Source organism: Eucyclogobius newberryi, unplaced genomic scaffold (assembly GCF_026437365.1).
Source record: "Eucyclogobius newberryi isolate DKJ021-1_F unplaced genomic scaffold, fEucNew1.0.hap1 SCAF_8, whole genome shotgun sequence".
Classification (NCBI taxonomy): Eukaryota; Metazoa; Chordata; class Actinopteri; order Gobiiformes; family Gobiidae; genus Eucyclogobius; species Eucyclogobius newberryi.
The window spans coordinates 12,433,886-12,457,432 of record NW_027316500.1 but is presented as its reverse complement, the minus strand read 5'-3'; the positions used below and the strand labels follow the sequence as shown (position 1 = coordinate 12,457,432).

General features: G+C 37.7%; 1 protein-coding gene across 5 annotated transcripts in view; it reads left to right on the top strand.

Annotated features, from left to right (window-relative positions):
• The window catches only part of LOC140350949 (CSC1-like protein 2), a 28,200-nt gene that overhangs the window by 1,616 nt on the left and 3,037 nt on the right, over positions 1–23,547 (top strand). For 2 of the 5 annotated variants that reach the window (XM_072436548.1, XM_072436547.1), the window contains exons 2-23: positions 5,415–5,639; positions 7,093–7,172; positions 11,490–11,546; positions 12,861–12,951; positions 13,037–13,074; positions 13,749–13,891; positions 14,063–14,114; positions 14,352–14,460; positions 14,530–14,600; positions 15,579–15,659; positions 15,731–15,854; positions 16,777–16,910; positions 17,019–17,156; positions 18,044–18,197; positions 18,659–18,765; positions 18,857–18,943; positions 19,155–19,220; positions 19,309–19,471; positions 20,340–20,445; positions 20,612–20,779; positions 21,432–21,547; positions 21,637–21,708. In XM_072436548.1, the coding sequence (XP_072292649.1) occupies positions 5,424–5,639; positions 7,093–7,172; positions 11,490–11,546; positions 12,861–12,951; positions 13,037–13,074; positions 13,749–13,891; positions 14,063–14,114; positions 14,352–14,460; positions 14,530–14,600; positions 15,579–15,659; positions 15,731–15,854; positions 16,777–16,910; positions 17,019–17,156; positions 18,044–18,197; positions 18,659–18,765; positions 18,857–18,943; positions 19,155–19,220; positions 19,309–19,471; positions 20,340–20,445; positions 20,612–20,779; positions 21,432–21,547; positions 21,637–21,708 (2,373 nt within the window). In that variant the 5' untranslated portion in view covers positions 5,415–5,423. Of the gene's footprint in view, positions 1–5,414; positions 5,640–7,092; positions 7,173–9,158; positions 9,204–11,489; positions 11,547–12,860; positions 12,952–13,036; positions 13,075–13,748; positions 13,892–14,062; positions 14,115–14,351; positions 14,461–14,529; positions 14,601–15,578; positions 15,660–15,730; positions 15,855–16,776; positions 16,911–17,018; positions 17,157–18,043; positions 18,198–18,658; positions 18,766–18,856; positions 18,944–19,154; positions 19,221–19,308; positions 19,472–20,339; positions 20,446–20,611; positions 20,780–21,431; positions 21,548–21,636; positions 21,709–23,547 lie in introns of all 5 variants that reach the window. The other 3 variants (XM_072436552.1, XM_072436549.1, XM_072436551.1) reach the window with 2 other exon arrangements.

Genomic DNA, 23,547 nt, shown 5'->3' with positions numbered 1-23,547 from the left:
CTATTGCCTTATCGGCCAACGTCACTACTGTATTCAATGGATGTCCAAAATCCACCATACACATTCCACATTTCTATTAAATAGTAATTATGAGTTAAGGTTTGCAGTTTATTCAATTATACATGGACAAAGTTAATGTTGTTTACAGTTCAACTCCATAATGTAGTCTGGGATTTATTTCACACCATTTTCTTCCCCTTTCATTGCTAAACACATTCATTTCATGTTTTAATATTGCCATTGCTTGTCATATATATGTAAGTGGACAATGTATAATAATAATAATAATAATAATAATAATAATAATAATAATAATAATAATAATAATAATAATTTGCAGATACTAATTGACGATAAATCTGGTAAATTTATTAAATTTAATAAACATCTTATTCACAGGCCTTTCGCAATCCAAACATTAAAACTATAAATGTAAATAATGATTGAGTAGCAGAATAATTTGTAGTTCCAGCCCTAGTTGAAATCTGTATCAAGAATTGAGCCTTTTCCTTATCTAAGTTAGTGTTAGAAAAAGAGTTGGATACTTAGTGACTGTACTAGTATCTGTGTCTATGGCCTCCTCAAACTAAAAGAAGAATACATTATAATTACAATATAATATAACAAAAATAAATTGATTTGATTTGATATTTTTTAAATGTGTTTTACCGACATTCCTGGTATGATGACCTTGTGGAAATTTAGAAACTTTGATACGAGCCGTTCGCAGTATTGAATGTCAGAGTAAACAAATCAAAAGTCAAAGTGAAACTATACAGTCATTGCAATGCATTCTGTTATTTAATTTAACCACAAGAGCTCGCTCTTATTCATATGTCCAACATGTGACTTTGCTATGTTGGTGTTGAGATATGTTTTTTTTAAAAACCCAACCCAAAGTAAGAAGCTCCTGCTTTCTCATCCAAACCAAATTGAAGCAAATGCTAAAGGTAAACCCGAACAGTGTCCAAATCATGTCAAATGTTTTGTACTTGTGGATAATTCAACAAATATTCATATAAAATTAATCTGTGAGGTTGATTTAATCCTGTCCCATTATAACATTTTGAAGTGCAACATATTGCTACTTTAAAAATATACCGATAAACTATAATATTTAAACTACTTTACACCACTGACACAATAACGGAAAGGATAATACCAGTAAATCTGTACGTTATAAAGAATGTGACCAGCAATAAATAACTAGCACAAAGAAACACTAGCAGATACTTCTAACACCTATAATGTACCGTGATTTGAACTATTCCACCATCTGTATCTGAAATATTAGATTCATGGGTTTCAGCTTCCTGTTTATAGGTGATATTTAAAGATTGTTGCCTATTCAAAAGATATTATATGTTTTTTAAGTTATTTCGATTCCCTGAAACCCATAAATAGGCCGAACATAAAATAAGAAAGCTTCCTCTTATGCAAAGAAGAAGTCCAGTTATGATATAGTAGTTTTTAGGGTCACAGCCTTTTAAAACAGAACTGTGTTGGCATCATATTACTCCGTTGCTTCTGAAGATTTGAATGCGTAATGAGTAACTTTTTCCATTTGTTCAAGGTGTGTGCTGTGATTTGCCATCTCACTGTAACATTTCCCCCGAAGAAGCCGTGTTACTATATCAAAACATACTCTTTGTGTTTTTATGTGGACGGATTAAAATAGAAGGTTGGTTCTACTATGTCACTATGTGGCCAGAATCAACATATTATGAAATCGGTAAACATGGAGCTGGTTACAACACTCAAGATCAAAGTGCCTTCCGATGAAATCAAGGCTGTGTAAAATCAGAGCTTCAGAACATCTTGTGGAATAACAAATACAGGATTACTGGATGATGAGATTAGATCTGATTTTCTTTCTTCAGGTCTGTCCTGGTCCAAAGACATCAGACCACACTGTTAAAACTTAAACTGGTTTCTTCTCCACATTTTGCTCGGCTCCTGCGTCATGGCAACCAGCATCAGTAGGAAAGGTGGCACAGAGTGGTTGAGTCATGGTGTAATTTGTGCCTGTAAACATCAGAAACATTGGCTTCCCAACAAAGCCTAGGGATCGAACTGTTGGTAATGAAAGCTATAGAAGGACATCAGGCCATTCCTAAATCTCCTCCAGGTTTTAGACAATAGATCTGCAGCTCCATTTGAGTCCTGACATCAGTGTAATCTAAAATGTAATTAAAGTGGGAGTTTTCATTAAGGCCAAGCCATGATTGAAATCTAGTTTTGACCAAGACAAAGCCAAAAACGAATGATGAAATTATAAGTATGGTCTAATATGTAAATATATGCACATAGAATTGCCGATTTGAATTGGTGATCTAATTTTTATCTAAATCACAATTTATATGGTCTCTAATGGAAAATAATAACCAAAAATAATTTGTTTTTATTAAAAACAAACCCTTTTGTGCTGTGATCTACAAACATCCTGTCCTTAAATGCATTTGATACGCTCTAATCTTTCTAATATTGATACGACCACTTTTAGCTTTACAGCACACATTGGCTGTGGCATAGTTTAAATAAGCCTCTGCAATATGAAACATGTATTTCCATCCAGTGTTGCTTTATTATTCACCAGTTGATCTTGTATTGATCTGAGATGTTTTCTTATCTTGATGCCAATGATTTGACCCTTCTCAAACACAGACATCTTTTCTGTGACCACAGGATTTGTCCCTCCACATGTTTTTTTCTGAAATGAGAAGCTGCTCACTGCATCAGTTGGTTTTAAATATCGCATTGCAGCTGAAAGATCATCACCTGCAGCACTTATCCAGTAGGAGGCTTGTACCTACTGTATTTGTCTAGTTGAAACCAAGTGGACAGGCCGTGTAATTCATTCAGATGTTCCTGGATGAAGAAATGTGCTCATAATTCTTACATAAATGGCTAATTGCAATGGCAACTTGTCAAGTCAATATTTTCATGCTCATTGGGTCAAGATTTTTCAGTTAATCGATTATTGTGATAATTCAGCTTACAATAAAATCGTAAAGACATAAAATATTCACAATTTTATAACCAAAAAACAAGTCAATTCTATTTAACCTAAAACTCCATAAAAGTATACTTATCTTGCTTTTTTGTCACATTAACTTCACCATTCAGACATATTGAGTTTATAAAGCTGGTCACAAATTCAGGAATGGTATAAAATTCCGATATACAAAGAATTCTGGATTTCACCGTTTGGTCATGGTGTGGCTCATGATGAATAATTGTTAAACGGTGATGTTTTTGATAGTGTTATATCTTGTGTTGTGTGCCTCTCTCGCGCTCAGACGGGTCCATGTGAACGGTCTGGACTCTATCGCCTTATTGTTCGTCTGCGGCTGCGTCCCTCCACAGTGATGTCACACACATTCCAGGCAGCAGATAAATGAGTTAGTGTTCGGGCAGATGAGCAGCTCCGTGCGGGACGGTGGAACTGGGGCGAAGGCCATGGCTGAGGCGCCCACAGGGATCAGATATGCAGAAGGGGAAACCTCCACCTGCTGCTCCCAGAGTCGGAAATGTCAAAAGATTTTTTTTCAAACTAGGGCGGTTCATTTTTGGAATATCTTGATAACGATATTCCGACGATATGTCAATCCAGCAGAAATGTGTTAAAACATGTCTATTTAATGTTTCCCACAACAGTTACGTGATTTATTTTAAGGGCAGAAATATCATCTTATATCCTAGTATACTTTCATTTTTATTTTTAATCAGCTCTTTTTGTTGTATTTTTTACAATAAGTGATATTCTCGGTATCTTTAAAACAACATTTACAATTTTATTTAAATTTTGATAAATCGCCCACCTCTAATAGTGGAATCTATTTGTAAGTTTGTTTTAAAAATGATTTTAATTAGTCCAAATATAGACTTTATTATTATTATGTCAATACCCAACAATTATGACAAAATGCACACACACACAAAAAAAAACTCTTGTGGCCTTGCAGTAATTTTATGTCCTATAATATGGGGGGAATCGCAATGAAAAAACCCATATTGGTCGATCTCTAGATGTTTATCTCTTTCAAGTGCCAGTGCTCAGTCCCTTGTTGTGGCTTAAAAAGTTGATTTGTTGGTTGTTGTTGTGACGCAAGTTATTTTGCGGTGGTTTCAGGGTCATAAACATGATATTAAGATTGTAGATCGTAGTAATAACACTGGTAAAATCAAAAGTCTATTATTTGTTTTGTCACATTGTGTATAATTAATGATGAAAAAAATTGAATGGGTTTAACAATGAGATACAAATAAACTAAGATTGATTATTTATATAAAATTGCACAATTGTCAATGTATAATTCATACCTATAAAGTATTGGATTTGGGGGGAAAAGCTTCCTTCTTTTTTTTTCTCAAAATGTACAATAAGATGATCTATTTCTTCTAGTTTACTTTGGCCGTGAGTTGTAAAAGCACCAGTTTCGACGTGTTCCTCAGTTCTTACATGAGTTATTGGTTTTGAGAGTTTTGAGTATTTTGAATATTTGTTTACACAAAACGCATAAACAAAACTGCTGACATTGATTAACGTGTTTGGACCTAAAAGCCTCGTCTTGAGTCACATTGCTTTGTCCAGATCTGTGTCGACCTCAAATCTATGCTTTTGCCCTAAACTGCACTTTCGGTTCCTGTTTGGGTTTGGCAGCCAAAAAGAGCCACTTGGTTCAACTTTGGTTTTCGTCTAATCAGAGAGTGAGAAACAAACGCTGCTGTCATAGAACGTTCTCCTTTCTCCTTCTCCTTCTGGCCACTTAAAGATGCACTGTGTAACTTTTCTGATGGAGAGTCTGCCACTTGTTTGTCTCCTTGGACATTCCTCAGTATAGCATTATTTTTCTTTTAACCAGACCAAGTAACAAGTCAGATCTGTGGAGAGTTTCACTGTATAAATGCTGAAATATATTATATTTCCAAGTATTTTCTTTTACACCTGTAATTGAAACGCAACATAGATCAGTTTAATGCCATACTGTGAAACATTTGTAATATTACTAAAATCATGTTTCCAATTTACATCAAAACGGTACAACGAAACGTATCAATGAATTTTTTATTCATTGATGTTTGATGAATTTGGAAATTCTGTGATTCAAAGTGCCGTTCAGACTGGGAAAACATCAATAATGTTGTCACTAACAAGATACAAAGCTAAATAAAATATCAGACTCATTTTTGACACCAAGGAAAAGGCACAATATCAATTTTGATACTACAAAGATGGTATGAAGTCATTTTAAAACAATTCTGTCAGTATGTCATGCTTGCTTGAATTAGTATCTACTACCGTCTAACTGCTGTATTTGTCCACAACTTTCTGCTTCTTTCTTGTTTCTTTATCTGACAAAACAGGTATAAATGATTTGGCTGTTTTAAGTATACTGCCTGTTCTGTGTTAGATCGCCACCATGATGCAGTTGGCGATGCTCCGAGTCCTGGTCTTCACGATGGTGTTGTGGGGGGCTCAGGCGTGTGGACCCACAGAGAGCTGTCCCCCCACGCCGGCCCCCAACTCGTCCTCGAGAGAATACTGTTACTCCGCCCGCATCCGCAGTACCGTGCTCCAGGGGCTGCCCTTCGGAGGAGTGCCCACCGTCCTCGCGCTGAACTTCATGTGCTTTCTGGTAAGTCGCTGTGGTTTAACAAATAAGTAGACGGTGAGTTAAGAGCAATTCGCAGTAGCATTTTGAAAAGGCACAATCAGCAAATCGCCAAGGCTGCAATTATTTATTTGTTTGATACATTTCCCTGCAAACATCAGAACTGACATGTAGAGCTGTGGTTCTTAAACTTTTCACACCAAGAACCATCTAAGGAAAGGGTAAGCTTTCTGATTACCTCCAGATCTAGACCGTGTCTGTATTAGGACTATTCCAGGTCTAAATTAGGGCCAAACCAGGTCTAAAATTGTATTGCATCATAGTTCTAACCAAGAAAATACCCAAAAGAGACTAAAAGTTGGATAAAATTCACCCCCCCATTTTTATTTTACTGCATACGCCTAAATATTTCAGACTCAACTCTTGAGTTTAAACTGAGCAATCAGCTCACTGAAGAGGATAATATTATTTGAAAATAGGATGTCTGATAATGCCTCAATGCCACTATTTATCCATGTTTCCCACTTTACCTTGAGTTTTAATTGAATTATTATTTCAAATCTTGATGTGAGTAGGAGTACCTACTTCATAACCTAATAGCAGCTTTATTTTCTTCCACATATTCGAAGTACTATTAATGACAACATTGAAAATCTTAACTTTAAAAAACATAAAAAAGATGGAATCAGTGGTATACCGGTACATTGAAAAATATATAAACATTTGGGGAGCCACATCATCTTCATCAGATTTAAGATAAGATAAGATATTCCTTTATTGTCGGGGAAATGGGGAAATTTCATTGGTGCAACGCAGGTAGATACAGAGGTAGATACAGAAGAAAAGAACAGATCACTTATAGGAAGTTTGAAAAAACACTTGCCGTAGAAGATCTCTTATAAACAGGTAGATTTCCTACCTTAGATTTAACCTAAGGTCGGAGTACGGTAGTTATCCAGACAATGTTTTAAGTATTTTTTTAACGTTTGGAAATTGTTTTTTATACAATATATATACAACATACAAGAAGCTAGGTATTTAATCTACAAGTCTGTATCTTAAAATGTTTGAATTCCTCCCATCTGGTTTGCTTTTGATGAATTGCCAACATTTCAGTTTTCTCCATATTTATTTTATAACCTGAACATTTTGAAAATTGACTCTTTATATACTTGGGAAAGATGTCGCCACATTACTCAGATATAACATCAAATCATCAGCAAATAAAGTTAACGTGTGCTCTCTTTTGCCTATATTTATTCCAGTTATATTTTCTGTCCGTCTAATTTCGAGGTTTTATTTAACCAATGCCACCTCGATCTCAACCAAAGTCTTTGGTAAATTGGAGTGGAAGTAGAATTTAAATCCAATCAAAGACTTGGATAGATGTTGTTTTCCCAGGTGTCATGCTCTATTTGTTATGCAGCCTTTGTTGATGTGGACAGTGTTGTGTAAATGAACTCTCTGGATGTTCTAGGGGCTGCTCTTCGTGTTTTCCATCTTGAGAAAAGTTGCGTGGGACTATGGCCGTCTCGCTCTGGTCACCGACGCTGACAGGTAAATAAAACCACTCTGTCCTAGAGAGGCTGATGTTCAAGTTAGTTACACATTGGTATGAAGGGATAGAACCCTACTTTATTATACAGAGATCTTATTTAAACATGTATAATAACAATAAAAGACATAGAACATACTGACTGAAATACATTATCTCTATTTACAATTGATTGATGTCTATGTGAAGTTTTAAAGTGCATTAATATGACCTGCTAACTTGTTTTTTAATGATTTGTTGTTGAAACACTGGGTTGAAAACAATTACAGATAAGGCATTTTAAGAATGTATTGTTGCACGTGAGTAAAGTTAAAAAAAATAACTTTGAAAGACAATATTCTTTTTACTTTTGTCCTCGGTTCAGTTCAGTTTTCCAGTTCAGTTTTGTCTTTTTCCCTTCTTCGTCTGAAACATATCAATTGTGTACGAGTTACAGGAAAAACTTGACAAACGCACTCTTTGACATCTCCGCTCCTCGTCCTCATGTGATGTCAGTGTTTTTCACAGCTGCTGAATGCGAATGAAAGCATGAAGTTGCCGACATTGTTTCTGAACAGAAGCAAACTAACGCATTAGACCCAGAGTACTCAAAGAAATTATGTACTTTTGCCATAATTTTACACAGCAGTCATGTGTGAACCGGCATGATTTCATTTTATTACTTGGTGTTATTTCATTATTTTGTTGTTTTGATCATAATTAAGAATAATTAAGTTCCAGTATTGGTCATATGCAAGAAAATACGTAAGTAAGTATAATTAAATATTTTAAAATTTTATTGCATTGGTTTTAATAAATGGGCCAAAAACTGTTTTCCAAGTAATGCATAGAATAAACCGTATTAGCTCGAAATTTATTTAGAAAACCAGAACTATAAATGTGCTAAAATATGAACTACTGAGACTAAAGTGGACCAACTGGGACTGAATCTGAACTTGCCTTCATGTTTTAACCAGATCAGAACTAAAAGACTAAAATTTGACTTAATCAAACTAAACCATTAATAAAGTACCCTAACCTTAATCAGAATTGGATAAAACTCCTGATTATAAGCACTTGAAGCCTGCGCACCATCAATCCTTTTGAAAACCTGAGCTCTGAGGCCTGAAAAGACGAGAGTCCTCCATCGCCCCGTGTCCTGCTGCTCCGGAGCCACGGTCCAAGAAGACAGTATTTTTGCAGCTGTTAAAGAGCAGCATGGAAGGGCAAGGCGGCAGCATGGAACAGTTGTATCACGCTGTAGTGGTCTTATGACACGTTTTGCTGTGGATGTGGATGTTCAAGTCTGAGCTAGATTGTAAAGCTAAATACTATATATATAAAGGATAGCTATACTTTTGAGGCACATGATGTGCTCAGGCTTGGCTTATATGCACTCGTGCACTATATGCACGAGTGTCTTCAGTGGTATGTAGTGTTATTATATTCAGGGTTCATCTCACGGTCACACCAGTTCATCTCTTTTAGTATCTAAATTGAAGACTTACAAAAACAGATATAAAATAAAAGCATTTTTTTCTACAGACATTATTCATGAAAAGAATGCCTTATCAATGTGTTATCAAGGAGGGATGGAATAAGACTTTGATTGCAGTAAAATACATTGGGCTTTTTAAAATATTACCAAACAAAGATTAAAGTGGTGTTTGTTTTTTACGAATGAACTTTTAATTCACTTTGAATCATTATGACTTATTGTTAAATTCTAAAACTTTAGAATCAAGCTGGTTTAATGCATAGTTTTACATGTTTGCAATCGGCAAATATCTATAAATAATACAAGTTTGTTACGTTTTTAGTGCAGAAACAAAGCTTGACGGTAACTACATTTCACTCATCACTTTTAAATTGTTCTTATACAATCGCATTCGTCCTATCAAGCTTGTAAAAAAGTCAAATGCTCAATGTGCCTTCTCTGAGTCAGAGCAGCCGTGAGCGTTCATTTCCTCCCTTTAAGCCGAGTGGTTTTGTTTTGCTCTCTCCTTCAGACGAATGGACCAACAGCGATACAGTCGCCTGGATGACCATGAATAGTATGTTTTGTTTTGTTTTTTAAATGAGTTCTCTACACCTTTTCTTTTGGGTTTCAACATATTTCACTTCCACTCAATTTTAAATATCTTTCTCATTCTGAAGGTGTCTATCCTGCACCAGAATTAATCACTTCTTCTTCTTTCCCCATAACTTTTAGACAGTGCTGTGAAAAGGTATCTGCCTCCTTCTAGATTTTGAATATTTGTTGCAATCTTTTTCATTAATCCATCTGACTCTGCTAACAGACTGCCTCTTAACTATGGACTGCAGGTGACACAACATAGATGGATTGTGGGAAATTACAAAGTCACTCTCAAATTCAATGCTATTAAGCTGTTTTTACATGACTGAGGATACGTTATTGGAGAAGAGTGAGATATTGTCTGTAAGAAATGACAAAATGGTTAAAAGAAAAGGGTGTAATGCACTTCAGTGTTTATTCTTACAATTCAATACCTGAACCAAGACATTGTAGCACTTTTCTGAAGGATTGCAAAAATATCATCTAATTACCACTAACTAAGGATGTTAAGAGTATTCATTTAATCAATAATGGTATTTTAAGATTAATATTTGGGAGAATTTTAAAAGCAAATGTAGGTCTTTTCAAATCAGTCTGTGCTTCAAAAAGCCAACCTCAATTGGAACATTATCATTCAGAAAGTAGATAAATGGTGATCTATTAGACCAGGGGTGTCAAACTCATTTTGGGCCGCGGGCCGAATTTCGACGCTCAGGCTGGGTCGCGGGCCGAACATAACGTAAAACATAAAACAATAAAAAAAATATAAGAAATAAATAGCTTTATATAGCCTACGCTGTTTTTGAAGCAATTACTGGCTCGATTAAAAGAAATTAGAAACACGTTTGTTCTCATAAACTGAAATGTATTAAGAAAAACAAGACAATTTCACCAACACTGTGCTTCAGTTTATGTGCATTACAACTTCAGAGTTGATCAACAGAGATAAACATTTAATATATTGTTAAATAGGTATTTGGAACTGAAAAATATTGTATCTGACTTTATAACAAAATAAACTTCTCAAGATTTAAAAAACCTTTTAAATGTAATAACTAACATTTCCACCTCTGTGTAGTTATCTGTAATTCTCTTTATACCTGAACTGACACACCACTAAATACAAGCGTTTAAGGAGGTTAAGTTATAAGCCACTGTGTTCCATCAAACCAAACTCTTTTCTCAAATCGTGGGCCAAATATTATGTACAAAATAAATCAATAAAAAATATAAGCAATAAATAGCTTTCTTACAGCCTAGTAATAGTTGTGGAGACTGTTGCACAAATGTGCAGCAGGTGAAAGACTGATATCAACATTTCACATCAGAAATGAGCAGACATGTTTCTGCTCAAACTCAATACAAGCTCACTATTTTCATAGTTTAAGTTGATCTTAGTGACAAATGATTCATGTAGTGACTCAAATTAGGTTATTGTGTTTGTGTTCACAGTCACATTAGTGTGGACACAATCATGTTCATACTTTATTGCACTCTGACCTGTGTTTTTACCTGTGGCTCCTGATGTGTCCAGGTTTGTAGAGGATGTTTTCCTCACAGAGCATCATCACAGAAGTTAGTTTTCTTGTTGTTAGCTCCACTTTTAGCACAACTCTAACATCCACAAAACAGTCTTCTTTCTTTCTTCCACGTGTTTCATAAAGCCATATGTCTCTGGTTCGCTCAGACCTCTGCTCTGAGGTGCATAAGTACCGCGCGGGGGAGGGGCGGCCACCAGCGGCATTGTGGGACGTGTAGTTTTAGCGCTAACAATGGAAATAACTACGGTTCTATGAACAAAAAAAACAAAACAAAAAATTTAAATATGAATTCAAAATGTTTGGCGGGCCGGATTAAAACGTTTGGCGGGCCGCGGGCCGGATGTTTGACACCCCTGTATTAGACAATGTGAATGAAGGATTGATCTACTGTTTTGTCAAAGGTGTAAATAATTGTGAATAATTGCGAACTCTTCTCTCTCTCTCATGTTTCTTCTCAAAATAATAGTAGCAATACATTTTTATCCTTCACCCAACATCCCTAACAAAAAGGTTTAGCATTTTTGTTAATATTTCCCACCCCTAAAGCTATATTATCTTCTTATGATGTCTAACAAAGATGTCTTGGAACAATAATCATGTTTTAAAAATGTTGATCCAGAAGGCGTTTTACGTTTTCACAGCCCTGTCCCTCTGCCTCTGCCCCCTTCACCTTCCTAATCAGATCTATGTGTTCTAATCTCTGTATTGACCTCCTTGTGAAGCTTCTTCTGTGTGAGCGCGCCACACGGGCCGCACGGGCAGGACGCTTGCAGGGAGAGGTAACGCTTTCGGGAGCTGTGACAGTGCATATGCCGAGCCCTCGTAGCTCAGTGTCCATGTGTTTAGAGATAAGACTAGCCCTGCTGACTCCTGGGTAATGCAGGAACGTGGAGAGGAGGTCAGCTGATGGATTACAGCCTCTCTCCTCGCTCCTTTGAGACGTCTTAAACGTGATGTCATCCTCTTGTGTCTGTATTGAACAAAAGGGATCCCAGCAGAGCGCTTGTACTGGTCTTCACATATGAGTTAGCAAAACGTGAAATATTGACAGCCATTGTGATATGTTGTGAAAACAGCTGACTCAACCTGTAATATGGTTTTGTGGTGACAATCATTCAAAATAGTTATGCCTACTAGTAAAAGGTAAATTTATTTTACAAATTTCACACAGAATTTATTTCCCCCACTGCAGAACACATTTGATCTTATTTTACCTCAAACAGGACTCTGGACCGCGACTCTGGACCGCGACTCTGGACCGCGACTCTGGACCGCGACTCTGGACCGGGACGGGAGGACTCTGGGGGGACTCTGGGGGACGGGAGGACTCTGGGGGACGGGAGGACTCTGGGGGGACTCTGGGGGACGGGAGGACTCTGGGGGACGGGAGGACTCTGGGGGACGGGAGGACTCTAGGACAAATGTGATGGTACCGTAAATACTAGTAGGCCTACTAAAACCTTTTGATTGATTAAATACTAACGTTAATTATTTGATTCTAAGATATTTGTTTGTTCGACGACTAAATTTAAGACCGCGTTTGGCTCTGCTGGAAAACGTGTTGGACAATCATGATATAACCTTTTGTCTGGTTCTTTCCCGACTCTGATCTAACCCAAAGTAGACTCTTCTGGTGGTGGTGTGTTTAGATGATCGCTCCTTTCACTGCATGAAATCTGACTGTTGAGATTGTCATTTGTATAAATCGCAAACCCAAACATTAAGTACAGTTAAGCCCTGGATTATTCATTGATTTTGCACTTACCTAAACAAAACACAAAATTCCAGTTTCTATTGGTTACTCTTCGTAGGGAAAGTCATTTTGTTGCCTCACTTTTAGTCAGGACATCATTACAAGAGGGAAAAAAAGGATATTTATATAAAAATGGGTAAGGAGTGTGAATAGTTTCCAGGCTTTAACTGTACATTTGGCATCGGATCACTTCAGTCGATTTCAGGGCGTGTCGAACTATGTGTGTTTGCATTGTTGTCGTCTTTTCCATGTCGATGGTGATTCCTGTGCGCTGAGACATCCTTCCTGTGTGCGCTGATGGAGGTGTTTGTGTAACACCGAGTGTTTGCTGTGCTTTCAGTGTGGCCTCTACAGTCACTCCCGATACCAACGAAAGATACGAAAGACTCACCTCTGTCTCGAGCTCGGTGGATATTGACCAGAGAGACACAGTAAGAATTGTATAGGTTTTGCATAAGTGAAACGTTAAAGCTTTGAATAAACATTTAAATTCATCCTTGTCAATTCTTCTTTTAGGGTTTCTGCTCGTGGCTAACAGCAATTTTCCGCATCAAGTAAGTTTCCATATTAAGGGCGATCAATATACAAGCTGTTTTCCAAATGTATAGTTTAGAGTCTGAACTATATATTTAGACACTGCTGTGCTAACTGTCCAGCTCGATGAAGCCTAAGTAAATGCATAACAATAAAAATGGTATTATGATGATGTTTTTACCAACATATACTGTATGTTCTGTAAAAAATCAAATGTTGTGTCGCCTAACAATTTAGATATTAGACATTATGCAAAAATAACTTTATCCTAACCCACTTGTGTGTTTAAAAACAAGTTAAAAACAAGTTGATTTTGAATGATTATGTATATTTTTTGTAATCTGTATCGTCGGCTATATTTTGAGCCGTTTTCACCTACACCTTATTCCCGGCCACATCCCTGTACTGATGTGTATTTAGTCAAACAATGTATATCCCTGGTCAAACATGTAAGATACAGGAATGTTGTGTAGCCATTTTTCAACAATAAAATAACAATCTTCTGCTTGTTGAGGTGAAACGTCACTATGAAAAGGCGGGGCTTATCAGTTCTGCAGTTTTGAAAAGGAAGTCCATGATCTCATTTCAATTACTAAGCAGTTTACAAAGCCCAAAATGTAGAATGATGAGCTATGATGTTACAGTTTAAAATACCTAAAATGTCTCCTTTAACTTGTCTTTGCCTTTCCTGCAGAGACGATGAGATCCGGGACAAATGTGGGGAGGACGCGGTGCACTACCTGTCGTTCCAGCGCCACATCATCGGGCTGCTGGTCGTCGTCGGAGTTCTGTCTGTGGGCATCGTTCTGCCCGTCAACTACTCTGGAAACCTACTTGGTGAGTTTGAAAGAGGAAGTGTGGGTTCCTCCGTGACACAATCTGAAATGAAAACGATAGAATATGCTGTATTAATATTACTTCACAGGTAATTAATTACCGTTTTCCTCCAGTGTTTTCTATGATTCATGTGAGTGCAATGTTACTAATAATACTCTTTTTCTTAAACAGAAAATAATGCCTACAGTTTTGGGCGAACCACTATTGCAAATTTGGATGCAGAGTAAGTTTTTTTCCTTTTCTTGTGTGATTTTTGTTCGTTTCTACTCTAATTAGCTGCTATTTAAATTCCGAGACTTAAGAGCTAATTTATAGTTTGAAGTTAATGTAATTAGATGGACAAAATAATGAACATAATCTGGTATTTTCAAAGACCATATTACTTATTTAAATATTCGAAGGAGTGATGCAATAAGCACAAATGTTTTACTAATACACGTTGTTTTTTTCTTATTTGCAGTAACGCACTACTGTGGCTGCACACTATCTTTGCCTTCCTCTACCTGTTATTGACAGTTTACAGCATGAGACGTCACACCTCCAAGATGCACTACAAAGAGGATGATTTGGTACAACCCGGTCTTTCATAAACATTTGGCCGTCTTGAAATTAAGCTAATATTTGTATGTCGTTTACAGGTAAAACGCAGTTTATTTGTGAATGGAATATCAAACTATACAGACGAGTGGGACATAAAACAGCACTTTGAGTGAGTTTTACACTAATAATTGTATGCAACATATACATCCAAAATCCAACATGCTGTATCTAAGGAACCCCAAAACATAATTGTAGTTTCCCTTGTTTCTCGCCCTCGTAAAATGTACAGTTTTATAAAAATATCTGCTTTCCTCGTCAGTAACTCCATTAACATGTATGAGCGCCATGCCTCTTCCTGTTAAATGTGACGTCCTGGCCCAAGTGGGATCAGACAATGGCAGGCCTATATGCTTAATTACCCATAATGCAAGCCCTATGAGTGAGGTTGTGCAGGTCATGTGTCCCAAAAGGAAGACGTCCTACTTTAACAAATTGTATTAACTAAAATCATATTTACTTTAGCACTGTTGGTGGCTGTTTTTACATGCACAACAAAAAAACTGAATCTTATCTAATTTCTGGAGTTATCCAATTATTAAAATGTCATGTGAACAGTTGCACCGGATGTGAATAATAAGATTTATTTCTGATTGTTCATGCCTGTGCTGGTTTTGAAAAGGAAAATTATGCAAAAAGTAGGCAAATTATTGTGGAAAAGACGAAATGAGATATTATCATTGTTGATTAAGACATTAAAATGTATTGTACTCTAAAATCCACTAATTAGCTGACTCACCAGTTGCAATTTTTTAATAACAGATTTATTTTGTAAACACACGCCAAACATCAGAGCTAATTATTTACTGGCTATGTGACGTAACGTCTTATTACATTGAATGCTGCTACAGGTTTTTAAATGTATATTCAAGGTATTCAATAAATAAAATGGTAATAAGCAAAGCCACAGTACAATACAATAACCAAACATATTAACATATTGGGCTAATGACTGAAAATGGTATTTGGTAAACTGGTAAACAGGATTTGGGTTTTGGGTTTTTAAATCCACATAGATTTTACTCTATTTGATGACCTACATTATGTTGGTGAACTCTTTTTTATCAAATCGAATTCATGTTTCCCCTAGACAAGCCTATGAAAACTGTGTTGTACTGGAAGCTCGCATCTGTTACGACGTGGCACGGCTCATGAACTTGAACACCGAAAGGTACGTCTTACGTTTATGCCAAAATAGTAGATTAGTCTTTGTCTTGACCCCCGCTCGTGTTTTGTATACAGGAAGAAAGCCGAGCGCAGCAAGAAGTTCTTCATCGACCTGCAAAGTAGCGAGCACGTGCCCACCATGATCAACCCCAAGCCCTTCGGACACCTCTGCTGCTGCATCATTAAGGGCTGCGAACAGGTCAGGCACCGTCTACACAGCTAACAACCCAACTGTCTTACTGTAGCACTCATGTTTGTTACTGGTTACGAAGTATAGAAAAAGCCTCAATTACAAAAGCTCTATGGTGAATGTGATACTGTAAATACGGCCTTTAACTTGTGTTCTTGTGTCCTTAACCGTTAACTTTTACTAGAGGTGGGAATTGTATAAAACAATTGATAAAATTGCAGTTGTTTTTGAGTGTATTATCTATAATTAAATCTATTCAAAATGACCACGAAAGAGACAGGAACATAATATTTCTACCTTTTTGTGGATAATATTATGGTCCATTCACATTTACAGGCACATTTTAGCACATTCCTCGTGCATTGTTGAAATAATGTCTGAATATCATTATTAAGACCCCTAACTTTGGCCCTGTGCGGCGATGTAAAGCTCTAAGAGGCCAATTATTTTTGACCTGAGTTTGGTCAGTTTTATGCTTAAACAAATGTCATTCATTATGATTCAAACCCCCCTTAGAAACTTAAAGTGTGTAAAGTCTGTTTCAAAAAGTAGAACTCGTTGACTTCAAATCCTTTCGCTTTAATGACCAAATGTGTGTCGATTATCCAATGTTTTCACACTGATGATCAATATTTGTCACGGACACAATGTCCAAGATGATAACAAAAATAACAAAGAAATGACAAAATAGAATGATGTTTTCCAGACTTTTAGTAGTTAACAGATAAGATTACATTTTGAGTATTTTTGTATCTGCTACCATGTGATCTGTACAGTACATTTCCAAACATTAATATTATTAAATCAAGTGACGCACAAATTTACGTGTTAAATCTTTTATTTAAATTGGGTCACTGGCTCCTCAATGCACTCAATTTTGTTTGTTTGCCAACGTCAGGAACTAATACTTATCTGATTTAAATTACCGCAGGAAGAAGCTGTTGGCTACTACACAAAGCTGGAGGCGAACTTGAGAGAGGATTACAGAAAAGAGCGAGAGAAAGTGAACAGCAAACCACTGGGCATGGCTTTTGTCACCTTTCAAAACGAGTCCATTACTGCGCCGTAAGTTCGACTCGCCACACATCACACAACTGTACTGATTACAATTTATTACTGACGAATACCTAACTTTCTTGTGGGTTTTTTTTGTTTGTTTTTTTCGCTCTCCAGGATCTTAAAGGATTTCAATGCCTGCAAATGCCACGGCTGTTATTGTCGCAGAGAGCCAAAGAGTTCAAACTTTAGCAGCAAACTTCAGACGCACAACTGGACCGTCACTTACGCTCCACATCCGCAAAACGTTTACTGGTGAGAAAAGTAGAAATGGTTGTACTTAAATGAGGAACACCATGTTTCAACCGGTGTTCTTGTATTGATGTATTTTGCGACCTTTACTACTGCGTATAGATTTCTGTCTTGTGTTTCTTGCATCGATAATGTTAACGTTCCATCGACTTCCATCCACTTTTTCAGTACAGAATCTATTTGGTGTCCTTGCTTGAGCCGCAGCTATAAAATGTATTTATTTTTGTAGATGCTTGTGTATTCTTACCAAATTTGAGTATTTGATTTCTTGAGAACATAATCCCACCCTGCTTTGACAATCTTTTAATTAGTTTAAATGTCTTACCTGACAGTGATATTATGTAACATACCTGGTTTATTCGTTCTAAAAGAGAGATCAACATTATTTTTTTCAGTATTGGATTATTAGAATTAGGGATTTAACATTTTAAAGTCAATATTTAGTTCACAGATCATATTTATTCACAAACGTGATGTCAACAAATGTCTAAACTTCAGGTGTAGTGTTTTTTTTTTTTTTTTATCCTTAGCATACTATTTATAAAGCATAAATAAGCACTTGTTCATAACCACTTGTTAGGCATTTACTAGCATTTATCACTTATATTTTGAATAGTTTATAAGCAGCTTATTACTGCTCTTTCAAACAATTTGTACATGGTTTATAAGACACATTTTAGAAGAACATTTAGAAGGTTTTATAAGCCATGTGCCAATGCTTGTAGTTCTGCTAAACAAATAACTTGTGCCTAGTAACGCTTTATAAAATAGTTACTAATGAACCTTATTTTAAAGTTTCACAATCTTACTCTTGTCTGGTTCATTTCACTTAAAGTCCAGCCATGTCTCTGCCCAGTGCCTAAACTGAACACTGTGTCCTGGTCCCACAGGGAGAATCTGTCCGTGAGAGGTTTTGCGTGGTGGGTGCGCTGCTTCATCATCAACTGTGCCCTCTTCCTGCTCCTCTTCTTCCTCACCACTCCGGCCATCATCATCTCCACCATGGACAAGTTTAATGTCACCAAACCAGTGGAGTACCTAAATGTAAGCTCTGTATTAGTCACTAATGATCGATAGATAGATAGATAGATAGATAGATAGATATCTGCATATTTATCTGCTTTGTCTTTGTGATGGGACAATATTTCTTGGAGCCTTTACTGGAAATCTGAACTATGATCACAAATTATATACTAATTTAGCTGGGATATTATATTTTTCTTAACATCCTTATGATTTGTTTATTGTTGATTGTGTCTTTTCCTCATGCATTTAGTGCCACAATAATCAGCTACATGTTTGGATTTCCAGCTCTGTGTGCAACTTTGTCATTGCATATCACAGATTCAAAATTTATTCCCGTCAGTTTTAACTAACCAACAACTTTTAATGAAAGCAAAAAAAAACATTCCAGTTATTCTCTTTTATTACTAAATGCGTTTTAGATGTTCACATAAAGTTACACCAGGATGTAACTCTTCTTTTGTCTGTGCTGTGTCCTTCAGAACCCAATCATCACCCAGTTCTTCCCCACTCTGCTCCTGTGGTCCTTCTCAGCCTTACTTCCTACGATTGTCTACTACTCGGCCTTTTTCGAGGCTCACTGGACACGGTACGGCCTTTGCACCAAACAAACTGCCTCTGATAACGTTACTGAAGCACATTTTTGCCTAACGATGTCCAAATGTTATCGCTGACCTTAGATCTGGGGAGAACAGGACCACGATGCACAAGTGCTACACGTTCCTCATCTTCATGGTCTTGTTGCTGCCCTCTTTAGGACTCAGCAGGTATTACACTCACCAACTAATGTTACGTACTGGTAGTTTTTTGTGGCACCAAAGATGACAAGTTTCCCTCTCTTCTAACTTTATTACAATTACAATTATTTACTTTTCTTTTAAGTGGTTCATTGAAAGTGTTTACATGGTTTCATATTTGCTTTTTTCTGCCTCATCTTTCTTGCTGTCATTTATAAGTCATATGTCATTTTTTTTCTAGCTTGGATGTGTTCTTCCGCTGGTTCTTTGATAAGCGTTTTCTTGCAGATGCTAAAGTCAGATTTGAGTAAGTTACATTATTTCAATCATTGTACGTTATAACGACTGTATTTATTATGTTTACTGTTCTTAATACTCTCTCTGTACTTCTTCAGATGTGTGTTCCTTCCCGATAATGGAGCCTTCTTTGTGAACTACGTGATTGCCGCTGCGTTCATTGGTAATGCCATGGACCTGCTGAGGATTCCTTGGCTCCTGCTGTACATGATCCGTCTGTGCTTGGCGCGATCGGCGGCAGAACGGAGGAATGTCAAGAGGGTCGGTGTCATATTAAGTCTATTCATGTTCAAACCGCTGTCACATTCTTCATAAAAACACAGATGACAGAGTTTAACTACAATACGACATCAGTTTTGTTTGGAACTTTTTGAACTCCCGAAGGCGCTTTGCATTATAGGAAAAACAAAACAATAAAACGGTCTATGGTGGTGTTCAAATATATTTTTGCTTCTTGTATCGTAACTAATCAAGACTGCTAAAATAGTGAATGTGCACTATGTAACTTTTCTGATTTGCGTCTCTTACATGTTTGTCTCCTGGGAAATGATCTAGCTTTACCTGCAATGTTCCAGTGTCTGGCATTAAACGTATTTCTTGCCTTTTGGGCACCTGTCCACAGATCTGACCTGCTTGTCTCCATGGAGATTGACACGTTTAATGCTGTGGAAAAGTTATCGTACATTGAGCCTTTAAATCAAAGCAATACGTGAAATTTCCATCTTGTCTTAACCTAACTTTGTGGTGAAACATTAATTATCCATCCATCCATCTTCTTCCGCTTATCCAGGGCAGCAGTCTAAATTCACACTAATTGATGTGAATTTATTAATATAGTTCATGTATTTTATATTGTGTAAATCATGGAAAATCCAGGTCGAGCTGAAGATTTGACTGTTGCTCAAAAGGAAGCTGCATGATATTAGTTTAAGTTTGCTCCTCTTCTATTCCCTTTTTGAGTGGCGTTGAAATGTATTGATGGAATAAGTTCCTTCTTTTTATAATTAATTTTATTTTACCAGATTCACGACACATTGCACACACTCAAATACAACTGTGAAAGGCTCTTGTTGTCGTCCACGATGCACGATACTAAAACGCCTGTCTGTTTTGTCTGTTACCGCCGCAGCACCAAGCGTACGAGTTCCAGTTTGGCGCGGCCTACGCTTGGATGATGTCCGTCTTCACTGTCGTGATGACCTACAGCATCACCTGCCCGATCATCGTACCCTTCGGTGAGTTCTGCCTCTGATCAAAGCCCATTACTCGGGCGCTGTTTCACGTTAAGATAGTGTGCTGATTAGATGAGTGCCGGGGGAGCGGGCTAAATGTTGGGTCTGTTGGTTTATCGAGATGCTTATCGCTGAGTTTAATGGCGTCGTGTTGGCTCTCTGTTCCCAGGGCTCATGTACATGCTGCTGAAACACTTGGCCGACAGATACAACATGTACTACGCCTATCTGCCCTCAAAGCTGGACAAGAAGATCCACTCCGGAGCTGTTAACCAAGTAGTGGCAGCACCCATCCTCTGCCTCTTCTGGCTCCTGTTCTTCTCCACTGTTCGCTCGGGTAAGAGGCCATCTACTGGTCATCTACTGCGTGATTGCAACTGTTAATAATAATGCTAATACAAAGCGCTGTATGGATCAAAACATCCTGGCATTAGGGAAACAATGTAATCCAATTGTTAATATTATTATATGTCCTATGGTAATTTACTTATTCTCCTCTTCTGAAAATGAACACAAGTATTTACTAGAGAAGACTATGTCTAAAAGTCTCACCCATAAAGTAAAAACAACCTGGACTTTACACTGGCATTACACAGTCACACATTGTTGCCCTTTTATATTATTATTAACATTTTTAAGTAACTGTCCTGGGTAAAGAAGACGGCTTAAAGATTGAATATTGATATAAGTAATAAGTAATTTACACTTAAATTATTAAAATTAAAATGATTTGTGCCAGCATAGTTTCCCCTGTAATACATAAACACTGATCATGTTTCAATAAATGTCAAAACGGAAAATTGTTTTGCCCATATTTAGCTGTTTATTCATCTTTATTCATGAGATTGTGCGTCTCAATTTGTCTATTTAGCTAAAGATTAGTGGAAATAAAATAGTATATTATAAATGTTTAAAGCTTAATGTTTTATGACAAATTAAAATGAATTCAGCTTCTAATACTGTTGTTGTGCTTTCTTTCTCTTCCTTAGGTTTTTTTGCAGCGACTTCCATGTTCACATTTGTAGTTTTGATCATCACGATCATCATCTGCCTCTCTCACGTTTGTTTTGGACACTTAAAATATCTCAGCGCTCACAACTACAAGGTGAAAATCAGAACAACACAATCAGTCCCATATTATATTTTTCTCCAGTTTTTTGTTTTAAATGTATGAATACATGTTGTCTGCTGCAGATTGACACTCAGGAGGTGGACGTGATGGATAATGGTCGTGTGAAAGGCCCTGTAGAAACGGCCAAGGCGGCAGTAAGTAGAAAGACACAATGTAGCGTTTGTTACTTCAGATAAAAGGCCTCACTCACTGCATAGCTATTCCTTTAACAAAAATAAAAGAGATTCACAACGCAATATGTGAATTTTATACCGAAAATCTTAAGGCTGCCACAATTAATCGACTAATTGTGACTAATCGACTATAAAAGATTGTAGGGTCTCAAACTACATGTATTCAGTTTATGATTAAGGAAGATTTCTTAGCAGAAACGAGACAAGACGGGGCACCAGGGTTAAACCCAAAGAGCTAAGATACGGTCCTTAATCGCGCTCGTTAAAAAGGTCTGAAGGGTGTTTCACGATTCAGGGACTTACACATAGTCTATTCAAACAAACAATAGTCAATAACTCTTTCGTGTAGTTTATTTATCCAAAGGGTAATCAAAACACCGGAGCAGAAATGTGCACAGGTAAATCACAGGTGACGTTATATCAGATTTGACTGCAGATTTCATGCAGATAATGTTAAACCAGGGTTTTGCCGTTGATAACCAAACGTGTCTATGCTAATCTATATCAAAAAGAGGGAAAGTGAGAAGCTAAAGGGAGGAGGAACAGCTGAGCTCTACCCAAATCACTCCACAAGAGAACCGCACAATGGACTCGGCTTACGGTTCTGTAGAGACTCGGTCCGACTGGTCCTTGTCCGCGGACGAGGTCCGTAGCGAGGCGTCGCGTGGAGCGGTGTGGCGGCGAAGGTTCGTGAAGCGGGCGGCGGCCATGGAGCTGGCGGCGGTCGCGGAGCGAGGCGTCGCGTGGAGCGGAGGAGGCTGCGACGTGCTGTAGGGTCCTTGGCGCCGGGGAGCGGTGTGCTGCGCCGGGGAGCGAGGGGTCGCGTGGAGCGGTGTGCTGCGACCTCCTTGAAGCGGCGGCGGCGGCAACGGAGGCAATATCCGAGAGTTCCTTAGAGGTAGAACGCTTTAGCGGCGTGTTAGCTCCTCACGCGGCCTTTACTCAGATGAGGACGTAGCGCTGATCCACGTAAACGGCGTAGATTACTTCAAAAAGAAAAGAAACGAAGTAGCAAAGAATGTCTCTGTCCGGTTTAGCGCTTAAGCGTAGTTCCAGGTAGTTCCAGGTAGTTCCAGGTAGTTCCAGGTAGTTCCAGGTAGTTCCAGGTGGTTTCAGGTGGTTTCAGAGTCCAGGGCTGGCATGGCCTTGTCGACCACGTGACGGACGGATTTTGTTGAGACAAAGGAAAAGTGAAAGGCCTGTCCGTGGAGACAGCTTCCAAGAGAGAAGACAAAGGGGATGAGAAGAGAACAAGAGAAGAGAACAAGAGAAGCGTTTCTAGCCTGGAGCGTCCTTTTGATACCTGGCCCGCAGGGCATGCTGGGAGCGAAAGGGGCAGGCGCTACTGCGAAAACTTCCTGTTTAACATTTTCCTGACCGAGAAAATAAAACTGGAGTAACGTAAATAATAATGGCAAAAACATTGAACCCTGTTTTAACATTTACATGTTAAACACTTTTGGCAGTTTGTGCACATTATTTCTTGAGGTAGACACATTTTACATCTTCTTTCACCTGTGATGGGCGCTCGAAAATCAAGCATTGGGAATATAAAACCTTAAACAGTGGGAAAGTACGTAACACAAGGTGAAACATGCGGTGTAGGGAGTTGATTCGGACAAACATTCATGGCATAATCACATAAAACAGTTTTCATCGGGGCGTCCTCCTGTAAGACTGTGGGGAGAAGAAGATCTGTTATCAAAAAGTCACAGCGGCTCCCCTGCGGTGAGGGAGACAGGGAGAACGAAAAACCCCCAATGTTCAAGAGAGATTTTCTGTTATCTGGCCGTGGAATGT